Consider the following 13,591-nt stretch of genomic DNA (forward strand, 5'->3'; position numbering starts at 1 on the left):
AACACAGGCCTGACTAAATCTCACCTCTAACTCTCCCTAGACTTAAAACACAGCACTTAACTAAAAATTTTATTCCCTCTCCCCCCCCAAAGCAGCTCTAATTTATTTTTCCTGTACAAACACAGACAGAGTGTCAAATTATTTATTCACCCAAAAGCTCTGCAATGATGATCATCGGCAGGAGGCCCAGTGTAACTCCTGTGAGCAGATCTTCAGCTTGAGAGATCTCCAAGTGTAGCTACTTTGAGTTTAAATCTCGCTTGTAACAATTTACAAGACCAAAACAGAATAAAAAGAAGAGTTAAAACCTTTATTTTAAAACTGGTTTCCAGTTTGTGGGGGGAAAAAAAAATAGTTTGGACAGAAGCCCAAATTTCATTCTTACATGCAGCAGTCTCGTTCCAACAGAGCCATCCTGGCTGGGAGCTGTTGGTCCCAATCAGCCAAACACACCAGAGCACAGGTGTCACTGTACCTACACCTGGCAGGTCCACCTCCACCCTGTTCTGAGGGGCACCCAACCGTCACAGCCCAGGAGGAGGTACCTCAGCATCCCCTTCTCCTGGGAGTGACGCTGTAACGGTACTGGAGGCTCCAAGAGATGCCCCAAAATAGCACAAAACACCCCAGACCTGCCCCACTCACGCTCTGGCAGGGGGGAAGGGGTGTGAACCTGCAGCAGGTAACACATACACAACACCTCAGCCTGTTGGGTCGTGGCTGGTCACCGGGGGATGGATGTTCCTCTGCAATAAATCCACAGTGTGGGGGGTTTAGGGCTCCCAGGGTGGGCTCCTCCTCCCATCCACCTCTGTCTCCACGTGGTACAGGACATCAGCCAGCGTGTGCTCCACCACGGCGCCCCAGCCCATGTCACTCATCTGCAGAGGGAGGGACAGTTAGCTCCAGCCAGGGAGCACGGGCTTGGGAAGGAGTGGCAGCAGCATTCCAGGGCTGTTCCCCTCCTGGAAACATTGGTGGGGTGAAAAAAATTCCAAGTGTTTCCTCAAACAACAATTCCACCCTCTTACTGATAAAAGAGGCCAACGCAGGCAACAGCAGGGCCTTACAATCTGTCAAGAGGAACAGGACAGCATCTACTATTTAATGAAAATTAATGAAAAGCTGTCCTTGAGTACTTTTAAACACAATCCTTCTGGCTACGCTGTGGAATCACACCAAAATGCCTTTTGTTTTAAACACCTCTGGTTTAAACACCAATTCTCCCAGATAGGGGTAAAAAAGTTTTAGCTTTACTTACAGGGCGGTAAGTGATGTCTCTGGGTGGGTACTTGAAATACGGCCCAAAGTTTATAGAAACCTGGGGAAGACACATTTTTCATTAGATCTAAAAAAAAAAGGACAATTTATTTAGTCCTCAGTCCTCATCCCCTCCTGCTCCTGAGCCTACCCCCAGCCTGTGCTCCCAGAGCACTCACACTCTGTGCATCCCTGAAACTGGTGGATTTGGGCACTCTCTTGCAAAGACACCTCACTTACCGTGCAGCCTTTGTACAAAGAAATGGCAGGAAAATAAACCCCTTCAAAGATGTCCTTAAAGGCGACCCCTTGGCTGACACCATTCTTGAAGAATATGATCTGAAAAATGAAAAAGGTTTTCCCACTGATGGTGGTTCTCACAACACAGCACCTCTGCCAGGATTACCCCCTGTTCCCCTTTACCAGGTGTGCTGAAGTGACACCAAGAACTCACCTGGCTTCCAGGTGCCTGCTTTAGGCTCTTCTCTGCCTTGTCCACAAAATCCTTCTCTTCGAAGTACAAGTAGCTTTTGAATTTGATCAAAGCCTGAAATAGCAGCAAACAATGTCAGAAGCAAGCCCGAAAATCTGTTACCTGTCACCTGCCCTGCTCGGGGACAGGTGTGCCTGGTGCCAGAGTACCTGTGAGGAGTGATTCCCACAGCTCAAGTATTTGAGAGCCAGGAGGGGAAGATGAAACGAGACGTGGGCAATCCCATCCAGGAGTATTTTGTTTTCCTGAGATCAACACTTTGGACCTCTCCCCTATGAACCACGGAGGTACCCAGAGGCAGGATGGGAAGGATCCACGGAAAGGGGCAGGAGTGAGGCCAGAGCAACCTGTTTGCCACTTATCCACCTGCCAAGGTTTGATCCGACAGTGAACTCGCCCCTCACCTTGTCTTTGTAGGTGTCAGGCAGGGATTTGGCCGTCTCAGTGTCCTCTGGAAGGCTGATGTAAAATCCCAGGATGTCCCCCTGCCCATAGCCAGATGAATAGTGCTTCCCTATCGACTGGTGAAACTTGGTTCCCTTTTTGCTGCGCCAGGAGTAACTGAACTTGTCATACCCCAGAGGGGCCTGGAGGTTCCCTGCAGAAACAAACACTTTGTTGTGAGCACGTGGAGTGTAGCAGGAGCACCTGCTATCAAGTATTTGGTAACATTATTTACCCAAGGGCTGTGACCAGCCTAGTCTGGCAGCTGTGTCTGGAGGCATCTCATCCATGGAGATCTCGAAGTACCAGGCTCCTTTCCGCACGCCGTGGGAGGCTCGCACCATGGAATAGCCCTTCTCGCCAATAACAGTCAGCCTGTCGTCAGAGATCTTCAGCTGGGGAGCTGCAGGGGGGCACACGAGCAGTCATTTGTGATTTCTAAAGGGTGGACATGTCAAAAGGCACATGCATGCAGAGGTAGATCTGACATCTGCACCTCTAAGAGCAATTACACCTGAAAGGTCACTGACTGGTAACGAGAGGTCACTGAGACGTCCCTGTAAGGAAACACAACCTGCACAGATTAACGAGCTCTGTACCTCGGTCATGCAGGGCCAGGAGGACTCGTTCATACAGGCAGGCTCTGTACAGGTCCCCAGGAATCGGTTTTCCTGCCCAACAGTCCAGCTCCAGCTTTTCTGGGTCGGGTGCGTGGGGGTCAGGCTCTGCCAGGATGTATCGATACCCATCCTTGTTGAAGGGGTGTTCCAGAGGGTACCCGTGGGGGGGCAAGCGCTGAGCTGAGAACAACGGGTCACTGAAACACAGAAACTCCGGGCTGGCATCTCCCAGTGGCTGTGGTGCTGTCACAGGTCACCCCAGGACACCCCTCCTGCAGAGCTGTCCCTGCGCTCAGGGGCTGCACAGTGGTGTCTCTGCGAAATGAGCACACACTCACCCACTGCAAACGATTTATGGCCTCTGAGTTATCAGTAACACCACAGGGCTCTGGAGTGACTCCCCATGAACCCACCCGAGGCAGAGACAGGTGGGAGGCAGCTTAAGGCATCCTAAGTGCAGATATCCCTGCCCAACACCTCAGTACCCCGTGCCCTCCTCTCACCTCCGGGTTTTCTTGGCTGTTCCCGTGGTGCCGCCGTCCTGCTGCTTGCGTTTGGCTCCCCGGCCCTTCCCGCTGCCCCCAGCAGCCATTCCCCCTGCACACAGAGCAGGCACGTTAAGGGGCTGGGGATTGGGGAGCGTCCACGCACTCGGAATCTCCAGGGACAGAGGGGCAGAAGCAGCCAAACCAAAATGAGCTGGTGGGCTCAGGAGCCTTTGTCCACAGGCGGTGTGAACCAGCCCTTGGTGCCCACGAGCACAGCAAAATCCACAGGGGACTAAATTTGGAGCGGAAGCTGAGGGAGACTGAGCAGCAAAACGAGCTCAACCCGAGCTTTTGAGGTCAGAATTAAGAATCTTTTCTGTCATCAGAAGATCTACAGGCAGCAGCACTGGGATACACCTCAGAGGTGTTATTATTATTAATCTTTCATGGAGATTCCAGTCACAGTTCCAATCTACTTCTGCAGAAGCAGCAGAAACCCACCCTACAGCACAGCCACTGTCCCAGTGACCCTGTGCTGGGGGGACACTCTGACACCAATCAGCAAGAAGCACTTAGTGTTCAATTTCCATCTATAAAATAAAACACACCTACACTGAGGAAAAACGAAAAGCAAGAGGTGTTTCTCTTCAGTATCACCAAAGTCAGCTCTGGGATTGAACAGTGTACCAGTCTGACCCACAGCACTGATTTTGAACTCACAGGACTGCAGTACAGGACAGGTTGCATGTCAAATTTAATCAAACCAAGATCAGCACGACATTTTAATAAATTAAATCATATGTGCATTTCATCATCACACTACTTCCAAAGAGATCAGTGCTGACTCACAAGGAAAACTATGGAAATTTCATGTACTGTAGATAAACACCTTCACGAACCGCATTCGTGTGGTAATTAAAAATCTAGTCAGCTCTTCCATTACCAGCATTCCCTTATGGTCCAAATCACCCAGGGAGTACCATATTCTGCACAAACATGACCTGATCTGGTTTCAGTGCAGATAAACATTCAGTATCTGCAGTTGGTAAACATTTACTTGCCCAAACCATCACACTGTAAGCTTCAGACCAAATTATTTAGGCATTAAGAGTTAAAATTACAACACCAGGTCAATTGACACAGAGTAAAAATAAACATAAGAGTAAAATACACAAATAAAACATTTAAAACAGTCAAGTAGGGCAGAATATGGCAATAAAAGCTTCTAATTGCTAAAGATTAAGGAGTGGAATTGCTGGTTTGTATTAAAGCCTGACTGCGACCACATCAGGGCACGCTTTCATTTTTAATTGACTTTGGCTTCTAAGAGAATCAAGCAAAAAAGCTTTGCAAACAGCAATACTTAAGTTTTAGAAGCTGAAAGATAAATATTCACCTCCCAGAGAGGCTCCACCTGCAAGAACAGAAGTGGCACCACATATTTGTCAGTCTCCCAGAAATTTAATAAAAAACAACCAGTGCATGACATGGAGACAACACACCTGAGATACCTCCTTTAAAAAGCCCCAAATACCTCCTGCCTGCGCTACCGGGACATGTTCACTGCAGATTATTAATATGTATTCTCATCAGCAGGTACTTCACTGCTGTAAGGTCACCCTGAGCAACCTCAGCAGGACGGGGACAGCACAGCAGTCATCCTCAAGGAGTAACAGCAGAGCACAAGCAGTGAGCACAAGGAATAATTTATAGATTTACCCATTCCCCAGCTACTTTCAACTCTCACAGGAAGGGAAACACGAAATCTGAATAATACAGGGAGGTAAACTATAAGAGCAAACTGACTAGCTCAGCTTTCTGGCGAGCATCTCAATTTATCTGGTCACCCTAAAGAAACATCTGAACCTTCCCAAGAACTAAAGTTAATCCTTCTATAAAAAGGCACAGCGAGACTGTTCTGAGCGCAAGCACAAACTCAGCTCACACGACAGTTTAACTGCACAGATGCCCAGAGCACTGGGAAATGCAGTTTTAGTCCCAAACACCCAAAACCCTCCCCAGCAAAGAACTTGCCGTTCAAGCTTCCACTTGTGGACACAGCGTTGTTCTGTTTCTGGTTGTCGTAGGCAGGGCCAATATTGGCAAGATCCTGCAAGAGATCAAACAATCTGCTGTACAGGTTGGTCAGAGGGGTCACCCTGAGCCCAAGCAGGGCACTCCCAGGTGCTGCAGCTCCCACCCGCTGCCAGCACAACATGGACTCGGGGCAGAGCTTTGCCCCTCGGCTGAGCAGAAGGCACCAAAAGGATCCCCCACTCCTCCTCCCAGATCCCCCCTCTCCTCCCTTCTCTCACCACATACCTGGTCTAGAAGCCCAAATTTGGGGTAATCCTCCTCTGGGTCTTTACTGCCCGGGTCTGGGTGCTCTTTCACCAGGAACACGTCTCTTTCTTTGCACTGAAACACAGGAGTTCAAGTCACACGGGGTAAGACTGTAACAAATCCGTTAACAAGTGTTTAAATCCCAGCGTGCACTATTAATATGTGGTAGGTACATTCAGCCCCAAGGCCAGCCCTCAGCACGCACCAATGTCACAAAGTCACAGTGTTCCTGTTCATTCCTCCAGGGATTTACCCCCCAGTTCTTACCATGGTTTTGACAATGTTATTGGGCCAGGTCATTTTCCCAGGCCTCTGCCGCGTTGTCATACACTCCCAGTATTTATCAATGAACGGGATAATATCCTGGGAAAACAGAAAACATCTCCCTGAGCTCCTCCCTCGCTGACACCACCCCTGACGCGGGCCCGGGGCGGTTCCGTCGCAGCCAAACCTTGTCCTTGGAGAACATCGTCTTGGGGTGCTCGTCCTGCGTCCTCGACTGCCACGTGAGGTTGGCCAGAGCGCTAAGGCACATTTCCTTGAGATCTGGGAAACAAAACCCCCCCAGGGGTACACGTAGGGAAGATCAGACACCCGCCTGTGTACACAGCAACCACCGACCCCGCAGCACCACCCTGAGGAACAGCAAAAAGCCCCCTGGAGTTCACCCTGATCAGGCCCCACCGAACACATTTACACCATCTCCATCAATGAAAACAGCAAAACATTTCTAGGAAAAGCCACGGACTTGTTCCTAAGAATTTTTTTGGTCATTTTCCAGAAGTCTCAGCAGAGCCCTGTCGGACAAAACCAAACCTTCAGGATTATCTCGCACAAATCACCCCCCAACATGCTTCTCCCAAACTCACTCGCTTGTTTCCTCAGGAAGTAGGTGTTCCCACTGTGGTGGCACACGTTGCAGTGGAAGCTGTAGTTGGTCATGAAGGGCAGACAGGACCTGGGAGAGAGCAGGGTTTGTCAGGGCTGGGTACGCTGTAATTACTGCACCAGGCTAAAGGAATCCCAGAATCACTGAGGCTGGAAAAGACCTCTGAGACCATGGGGTGCACCCTGTGCCCCATCCCCACCTTGCCCCTCAGCCCAGAGCACTGAGTGCCACGTCCAGTCCTTCCCTGGACACCTCCAGGGGTGGTTTTCAAGTGTCCAAGGACATGGACCTTGAGAACTCGCACTCCAAACCACTCCCCTCCCGCTGCCAGGGCTCACGTACGTGGTGTCGATGCCGAAGGTGTCCGCCGTGAACCACTTGGTGCAGATGCCACACTGCAGCTCGATCTCGCCCAGCTGCCGCGTGTTCTCCTCGTCCCCTGAGCCCCCCTGGGCGTCCAGGGCCTCGGCACCGTCCCCAGCCGTGTCCTGGAATGGGAGCAGAGCCAGGGAATCACACAGTGCCAACTTTAAAGGGAATAAATCCCTCCCCCTGATCCCTGCCCGCGTTGGAGCTGTTCCATAGACTCAGCTCTCTACACGACCGAGGATTTAACTTCCAAAACGACCCTTTCCAGACCCAAAGCTGGGGGCACGTAAATCTTTTAGGGTTGACACCCCCCCACACCCTCCCGCGCCCACAGCACCTACCAGGGGCTCCTTGCCGTTGGCGGACTCGGTCTCCAGGGCCGTGGCGACATCGGCCAGGGCGGTGTCCCCGCTGCCGGGGCACAGACGTGTCAGAGGGACCCCGGGAACGGGAGGGGGTGGGGGGTTTCAGCCCGGACCCGGGACCCGACGCGGGTTGGGACGGCACGTGCAGCTCCCCCCGCCCTGCTGGTGTCGCTTGGTCCCCCCGTGACTCCCGTGGGGCGGCGCGGGACCCCCCATCCCCGTTCCCATGGCAACGAGGCGAGCCACTCCCCCCCCCCTTCCTCTTTCCCCCTTCCCTCATCAAAGCCCTCACGACGCAGGGGGGGCCGGGGGTCGCTCCAGAGCTCGCAGGGAGGGCTGTACCCGCTCTCGGCGTCGGCGGCAGGCGGTTCCGGTGGGGCCGGGGGCTCCGGGGCCGGGGGGGGCTCCGGGGGGGGCTCCGCTCCCTCGGCCGCCGCCGCTGCCGCCGCCGCCATGTTCGCCCGCCGCCCGCGCTCGCGGCTCTCGCGAGACCTGGCGCTTCAAAGGGCGATGGCGCTCCCGGTGGGCCCCACCGCGGCGCGGTGGCGCCCCGTGGCGGCTGCCGCCGGGAACTGCGAGGAGGGCAGGGGGAGCTGTGACGTCACGTTTTGCCCCCTCACGGTAGTGACATCACTTTGCACCGTCTTGACGCCACCTGGCCCACAGCCTGAGAGGGAATTGGGAGCTGACAGCAGGGTAAGAAACAGCGAGAGGGTCCCGGGTCTCCCCGGGAAGGAAGAGCATCCCATTGCGGGGAGACGGGCAGAGATGGAGGGGAACCCCCTGAGAACCCCACCCTAGAGAGTTTGGGGTCCTCGGTTCCCCCCAGTCCCAATCCCTTCTCCAAGGGGCAGGACAGGATTGATGGGTGGCAGGGATTGTGCCTGGGTCACTCGTCCCCAGGGGTCCCGGGCGGTGCAGTCCCTGTGCCCACCAGCCACGGCAGGACAGGGATGGAGGGAGCTGGTGATGGGGACGAGCCTAGGAGGGATAGGGAAGGGATGGAGAGGGAGATAGGGAGGAGGAAAAGAACTGGAGAGCTGGAGGGATGAGTCAGGCGTGAACAAGGCTGGAGGCAGATAGGGAAAGGTGAGGAGAAAAGAGGGAGAAAGAGAGGAACGAGGGACTGCGGAGCTGGAAACGGGGAGGGATGTCAGGGGAGAGATGGGGGTGGAGGGGAGGGAGGATGGAGATAGGGACGGAGGGCTGGGAAGAGGGACGGGGAGAAGAGGGGAGGGGGCTGCCGGAGAGGGGGGTGCCCGGGGCGGCGCTCGGGGCCGCTGTACAAATAGGGCGGCTGCGGGTGGCCCGGGCAGACATGCGGGTCCCGCTCCGCTCCGCCTCCGCGCTGGTGCTCTGCGCCCTCGCCCTGCTCCACCTGGGCTGCGCATCCCCCCGGGCACCCACCCGGGCACCGACCGGAGCATCCCCTCGGGCATCCCCCCGGGCACCCACCCGGTCCCTGGCCCCTGCCCCGCCGCGCTGCCCTCCGCTGATGCTTCAGCTGCTCCGCGCCCCTCCCGCCCCGCTCCGCGCCGCCGCCGCCGCCGCCCTCAGCCTCTCCCCGCACGGTGAGTGGGGCCGCGGCCCCGAACATCCCTGTCCTGGGACCGGCACTGTCCCCGGGACCCGCACCATCCCTGAGCATCCCTGTCCTGGGACTGGCACTGTCCCCGGGACCCGCACCATCCCTGAGCATCCTTGTCCTGGGACCAGCACTGTCCCCGGGACCCGTGCGATCCCCCGGCAAACCCTGTGCCAGGGATCAGCACCATTCCTCTTCTCGGGACTGGCACTATCCCCAGGCATCCCTGTTCTGGCCCCGTCCCCGTCCCCGTCCCCGGGACCTGCACCGTCCCCAAGCATCCCTGTCCCGGGACCCTCACTGTCCCGAGCATCCTTGTCCCCAGGACCGGCCCTGCCCGGGGCTCTCACTGGCTCTGGGGATGGATCCAGCGGCTTTCCCCTGACCCTCGGGCTTTCCCCTGACCCTCGGGCTTTCCCCTGACCCTCGGGCTCCCGCGGCAACGACTTGAGGGCACCGTCCCTCCCTGGCACCCCCGGCCCCACGTCCCCTCACCCTGCCCTTGGCTTCCAGGCTCCCTGCAGAACGGCTCCCGCTGGGCGCTCTCCTTCGACATGTCCTCCCTGTCCAGCAGCCAGGAGGTGAGCCTGGCCCAGCTCCGCATCCGCCTGCCGGGGCTGTCCCACTCCCACAACGTGTCCCTGGACATCTACCACAGCCAGCGCCGCAGGTGCCGGGCTGACAGCACCTGCGCCCACCAGCTCTTCCTGGGCACCGTGGCCGGCAGCCCCTCTGCCACCCAGGCCTCCTGGGAAGTCTTCGAGGTCACCAACCTGCTCCGGTCCTGGCTCCACCAAGCCGTGGTCCCCGGGCACCGCAGTCCCGGGGGAAAGGAGCGGTGGGAGGTGAATGGTTCGGATGTCCCGGCCACCAGCGCGGTGCACTCGCCCACCCTGAGCGACGCTGGCCACGGGGAGCCAGCCCTGCCCCAGGACGTGGCAGACAGAGTCCTGCTGCTCGTCTTCTCCACGGACAAGTCTCCAGGAGACCACAGCCTCATCAGGACGGCAGAGACCTCCAAGTACATCATGCGTGACGGCGGCTCCCAGGGCGGGGGGACGCGCCGGCACCGCAGGAACAGGATGGAGAAGCAAAGGATCAAAGCCAGCGACGCCGCTGCGGCCACGCCACGGGAGGAGGGCAGGGCCCTCTGCAGGAGGGTGGACATGATGGTGGATTTCGAGCAGACGGGCTGGGGCAGCTGGATCGTCTACCCCAAAAAGTACAACGCCTACCGGTGCGAAGGGCTGTGCCCCTCGCCCGTGGACGAGACCTTCAAGCCCACCAACCACGCGTACATACAGGTAAGAGCAGCTGCCCCCCACGCCCCCCACGCTCCCAGCCCCCCACCCACGGCAGGGGGTATGTTCTGCCCTTCCCGTGTCTCCCACAGAGTTTGCTGCAGCTCTACAAGCCCAACCAGGTGCCGTGTCCCGCCTGTTCCCCGGTCAGGATGAGTCCCCTCTCCATGCTCTACTACGAGAAGGGCGAGATCGTCGTCCGCCACCACGAGGACATGATCATCGAGGAGTGTGGCTGCAACTGAGGCCACCTCGTGCCCCGCTGGGAAGAGACACATCTCTGCCCAGAGTGCCCCCAAGGACCCACCACCCAACCCACGCCCATCACACAGACCGTGTGACTGTGGGTCGGCAAAGCCCTGGCTGGGCCAGGGGAGGAGTGGGGTGCCCAGGTGGGGTGCCCAGGTGTGGTGCCCAGGTGGGGAGCTCCATGGCCACAGTGCATGGCTGGATCAAGGCTCCACGCAGGAAAGGCCAGCAGCCACCTCCCTGTGGCACCTTGGTGCCCCTCACTGTGCTTTTCCAGGAGCTGTGGGGCTGCTGGAAGGTGTGCCCGGGCTGCCAAGGGCTGGTGCTGCTGGGCAGAGGCAGGGGCTGAGGTGCAGGACTGGAGCATGGCAGCATTCACTCCCTGCCACAGCACGCTCTGCTTGCTCCCTCTGGGAGGCCGTGGATCTGCTCGAGCCTTTTCCCCCCTTGCTGGATGGGGCGGTGGAGAAAGGCTCACAGCTGTAAAACTCATTAATAAATTATATATATATATATTAAAAATGCCTGGTGGTTCAGCTGATTTCCACAGCCCATTTTTGCTGTTGGTGGTCTGTCTGTCAGGGGGCAGTTCCTCCACCTCTCTGTCCATTTGCTCCTTCACCAGTAACACCAGACTGGGTGGGCTCTGGCTGCTCCTGACACTTCCAGAGCAAAGGGGTCCCTCCAACGGTGCAAAAGATGCTCAAAAGCTCCAAAGTTCACGTGATGTAAGGATGAAGCTGCTCCCACCCTGATGGGGAGGCACCTGCAGGCAGGGAAGGGGAGGCTAAAGGGATTTCCCACCCTTATTTACCCGTCGGAGATAAGGGAAGGGCCGTGCTCTCCAACAGCAGTGGATTCTTAGCCATGTGGATGGGGACACGGCACTCGTGGGGGGATCCACGGTGGCCCCCGGGCAGCCGAGGGGACAGGAGGGACCACAAGCGTCGGGGGTGGCTGCTCAGGATGGGACAGGGGCCACCCCCATCCCGCCCCTCCTGGGACCAGCGGCCCCGACTCCACATCCCAGCCCAGCCTGATTATCCCCAATCCACATCCCGGCCGGCGGATAAACAAAGCGTGTCTGGTGTGTCGCCCCTCCCCAGCAGACCCTCCCCGGGGCCGCTTACATATTCCAACAGCTTTCACACTGCGACCATCCCGTCATTAGAGGGTCATTTGCAGGAGCTGTCAAGGGTGGGCCGGGGGCGCGGGGCTGACCCCCGGCAGGAGGCAAAGCCATGCAGAAACCTGCACATCTGCGCCGTGGGTGACAGAAAATCGCATTGTTTTGCCTCTTTCCCAGCAGCTTTGCTACTCCTGCTCATAAACGGGAGGATTCACACCCCCACGCACAGCCCGGGACCCCCTGACCCCCCCAGCCTCTTCCTCCTGCTGTATCTCTGCCATCTCTGCCCCTCCATCACCCTGTTTGGAATCCAGCAGCGCGTTCAAAAGTTGTGGCGGGGCAGGGGGAGGCAGCAGCCCTTCCCTGGGAAGAGCAGGGTGGAAAAATAAAGGCTGAGATTCCAGGGCTGTAAGGAAAACATCAAAGTGTGTGGATGGCGACAATAAAGCCGGGTTTAGGCGAGCCAGGCTCTGCCAGGCTGCGAAGAGGGACCTGACCCAAGCAGGGAGAGCTGTGGCCCTGCTCCTGCCCCAATCCACATCGGCTGCAGGGGGGGGCAGAGGGAGCCCAAACAGTCGGGACAATAAAGTGGGGGGACAGCCCCAGCCCCACCATGGTGTCCTGCCTGCGACCCTGCAGCATCCCAGGGTCGGGGGGGAGCTGGGAGGTCCCTGCTCTGGGAAGGGCTGGCTGGACCTTAGAGCCTTCCACAGACAGAGCCACCCCGTGCAGGGAAGGTTTTCCAGCAGGGAAGGTGCCCTGGGTTTTCTAGGAGGGCAAGGCTTGGGATACAAGGAGGGGCCACTTGGGGAACACGGGAGTGAGGGGCAGCTGAGCCTGGCTGGGATCAGACTGGAGGGGCAGCCACGGGCAGGGGGATGGCAGGCACGGATTGCTTTGGGCACACGGGGAAAGAGCAAAACCAAACAGGCCGAGGGGCTTATCACAGGCCCGTGGTAGTGTTTGTACAAGTGGTGCACCAAGGCACGAGCTGGGGCAGGCAGGTGGTGTTTGTCCCGTGACTGGGACACAGAGAAGGACACAGGGACATGGATTAGGATGCAGGGACACAGAGCAGGACTTAGGGATGTGGAGCAGGACTCAGGGATGCCGGGTGTGCTGCTCTACCCTCTTGAGACAAAAAGGGGCCGGGATGGGAAATGCAATGACAAAGCCAACACTTGTCCCTGGACCTCCCCAGAGCATCCCAGCTGTGCCACAGCCATCCACAGCTGCCTCCCTCCCTCCTTCCCTCCCACCGTGCTCAGCAGGGCTCAGCCTGCAGGAAAAGCAGCCCCTTGCCCTGAGAGTGCAAGTGCTGGGAGAGGAGCAGAGCCTGGGGAAGCAGGGATCTGCCCTGGAACGCTGAGCTGCTCCATGCACGGCTCAGGACAGGCAGGAGGTGAATCCAAAACCGCCTGGCTGAGGGATGCAGGGGCCAGGGGAGTGAGGGAGGGGGTGAAGGACCGGAGCTATGGGATGCTGAGGCCACTTGGTCCCACACCACGGGTGGAAAAGTTCAAGGAATGGGCCTTGGACAAACTTCAGGGAGCAGATGCCCGCAAGTGTCTCGTCACCTCATCCCACCCACAGCTTTGGTCGGGGCTCTCTTTGCCCCCCACGAAGTGCCTTTGGCCCCAGGGCCCCACCCCAGGAGCCCAGCAGGAGCCCTGACCCTCCTGGACAGAGCCCTGGTCACACCTGGCCAGGTGTTTCACAGGGAGTTCCCCCCTCCCTCCGAATTATCAGCTATGCATTGCTGTCCCAGGCACCTGGGGCTTTGATGCTCCCCTGGATCTGCATAAGCTTCAGATACCGATGCAAAGCTGCCAGGGCAGGGACAAAGTACTTAACACCTCCAGCACGTGTTACCTCTCCTACAGGTGGGAGGGAATGGGATTTAAGAGCATTACCTGCAATACCTGACACTTACCCCAAAATCCCAGCCTTTGTACCAACACCAAATCCCGACCCCACAAGGCTCCTGCCTCTTGCAGCAGCTCCTCTCTCATCAGAACCCTCATCAGAACCAAACCTGTGCAGAGTTGCAAGACTG

General features: G+C 57.4%; 2 protein-coding genes across 3 annotated transcripts; one reads left to right on the forward strand and one right to left on the reverse strand.

The window, feature by feature from the left end:
• Positions 1 to 291: 291 nt before the first annotated feature.
• On the reverse strand, positions 292 to 7,669 carry ASH2L (ASH2 like, histone lysine methyltransferase complex subunit). 2 transcript variants are annotated; one of them, XM_027901197.1, is made up of 17 exons: positions 7,614 to 7,669; positions 7,248 to 7,317; positions 6,880 to 7,025; positions 6,518 to 6,606; positions 6,100 to 6,194; positions 5,916 to 6,011; positions 5,628 to 5,723; positions 5,340 to 5,415; positions 4,702 to 4,719; positions 3,321 to 3,414; positions 2,797 to 3,014; positions 2,433 to 2,600; positions 2,158 to 2,351; positions 1,715 to 1,807; positions 1,501 to 1,599; positions 1,262 to 1,321; positions 292 to 881 (listed from the first exon to the last, which is right to left on the reverse strand). In XM_027901197.1, the coding sequence occupies exons 4-17, from the start codon at positions 6,588 to 6,590 to the stop codon at positions 774 to 776; spliced, it is 1,488 nt and encodes a 495-aa protein (XP_027756998.1). In that variant the 5' UTR covers positions 6,591 to 6,606; positions 6,880 to 7,025; positions 7,248 to 7,317; positions 7,614 to 7,669; the 3' UTR covers positions 292 to 773. The 2 variants fall into 2 exon arrangements, with proteins under 2 accessions (XP_027756998.1, XP_027756999.1); XM_027901198.1 differs by lacking the exon at positions 4,702 to 4,719.
• A 920-nt stretch (positions 7,670 to 8,589) lies between these two features.
• On the forward strand, positions 8,590 to 10,481 carry NODAL (nodal growth differentiation factor). The gene is made up of 3 exons (XM_027901196.1): positions 8,590 to 8,842; positions 9,370 to 10,160; positions 10,250 to 10,481. Exons 1-3 carry the CDS (start codon positions 8,590 to 8,592, stop codon positions 10,400 to 10,402), a joined length of 1,197 nt encoding a protein of 398 aa, XP_027756997.1. The 3' UTR covers positions 10,403 to 10,481.
• The last annotated feature ends 3,110 nt before the right edge of the window (positions 10,482 to 13,591 follow it).

This window comes from Empidonax traillii, unplaced genomic scaffold (genome assembly GCF_003031625.1).
Source record: "Empidonax traillii isolate 1590-97213 ecotype Southwest subspecies unplaced genomic scaffold, ASM303162v1 scaffold766:size301553, whole genome shotgun sequence".
In the NCBI taxonomy this organism is placed as follows: domain Eukaryota; kingdom Metazoa; phylum Chordata; class Aves; order Passeriformes; family Tyrannidae; genus Empidonax; species Empidonax traillii.

Bases quoted from the DNA above. Each gene is read 5' to 3' on its own strand.
- NODAL (XM_027901196.1), top strand. From the start codon at position 8,590: ATGCGGGTCCCGCTCCGCTCCGCCTCCGCGCTGGTGCTCTGCGCCCTC. The intron at 8,843-9,369 runs GTGAGTGGGGCC...CTTGGCTTCCAG, and splicing joins CCTCAGCCTCTCCCCGCACG to GCTCCCTGCAGAACGGCTCC. The intron at 10,161-10,249 runs GTAAGAGCAGCT...TGTCTCCCACAG, and splicing joins CCAACCACGCGTACATACAG to AGTTTGCTGCAGCTCTACAA.
- ASH2L (XM_027901197.1), bottom strand. From the start codon at position 6,590: ATGACCAACTACAGCTTCCACTGCAACGTGTGCCACCACAGTGGGAAC. The intron at 5,416-5,627 runs GTATGTGGTGAG...GATCTCTTGCAG, and splicing joins AATTTGGGCTTCTAGACCAG to GATCTTGCCAATATTGGCCC. The intron at 3,015-3,320 runs GTGAGAGGAGGG...TCTGTGTTTCAG, and splicing joins ACAGCCAAGAAAACCCGGAG to TGACCCGTTGTTCTCAGCTC.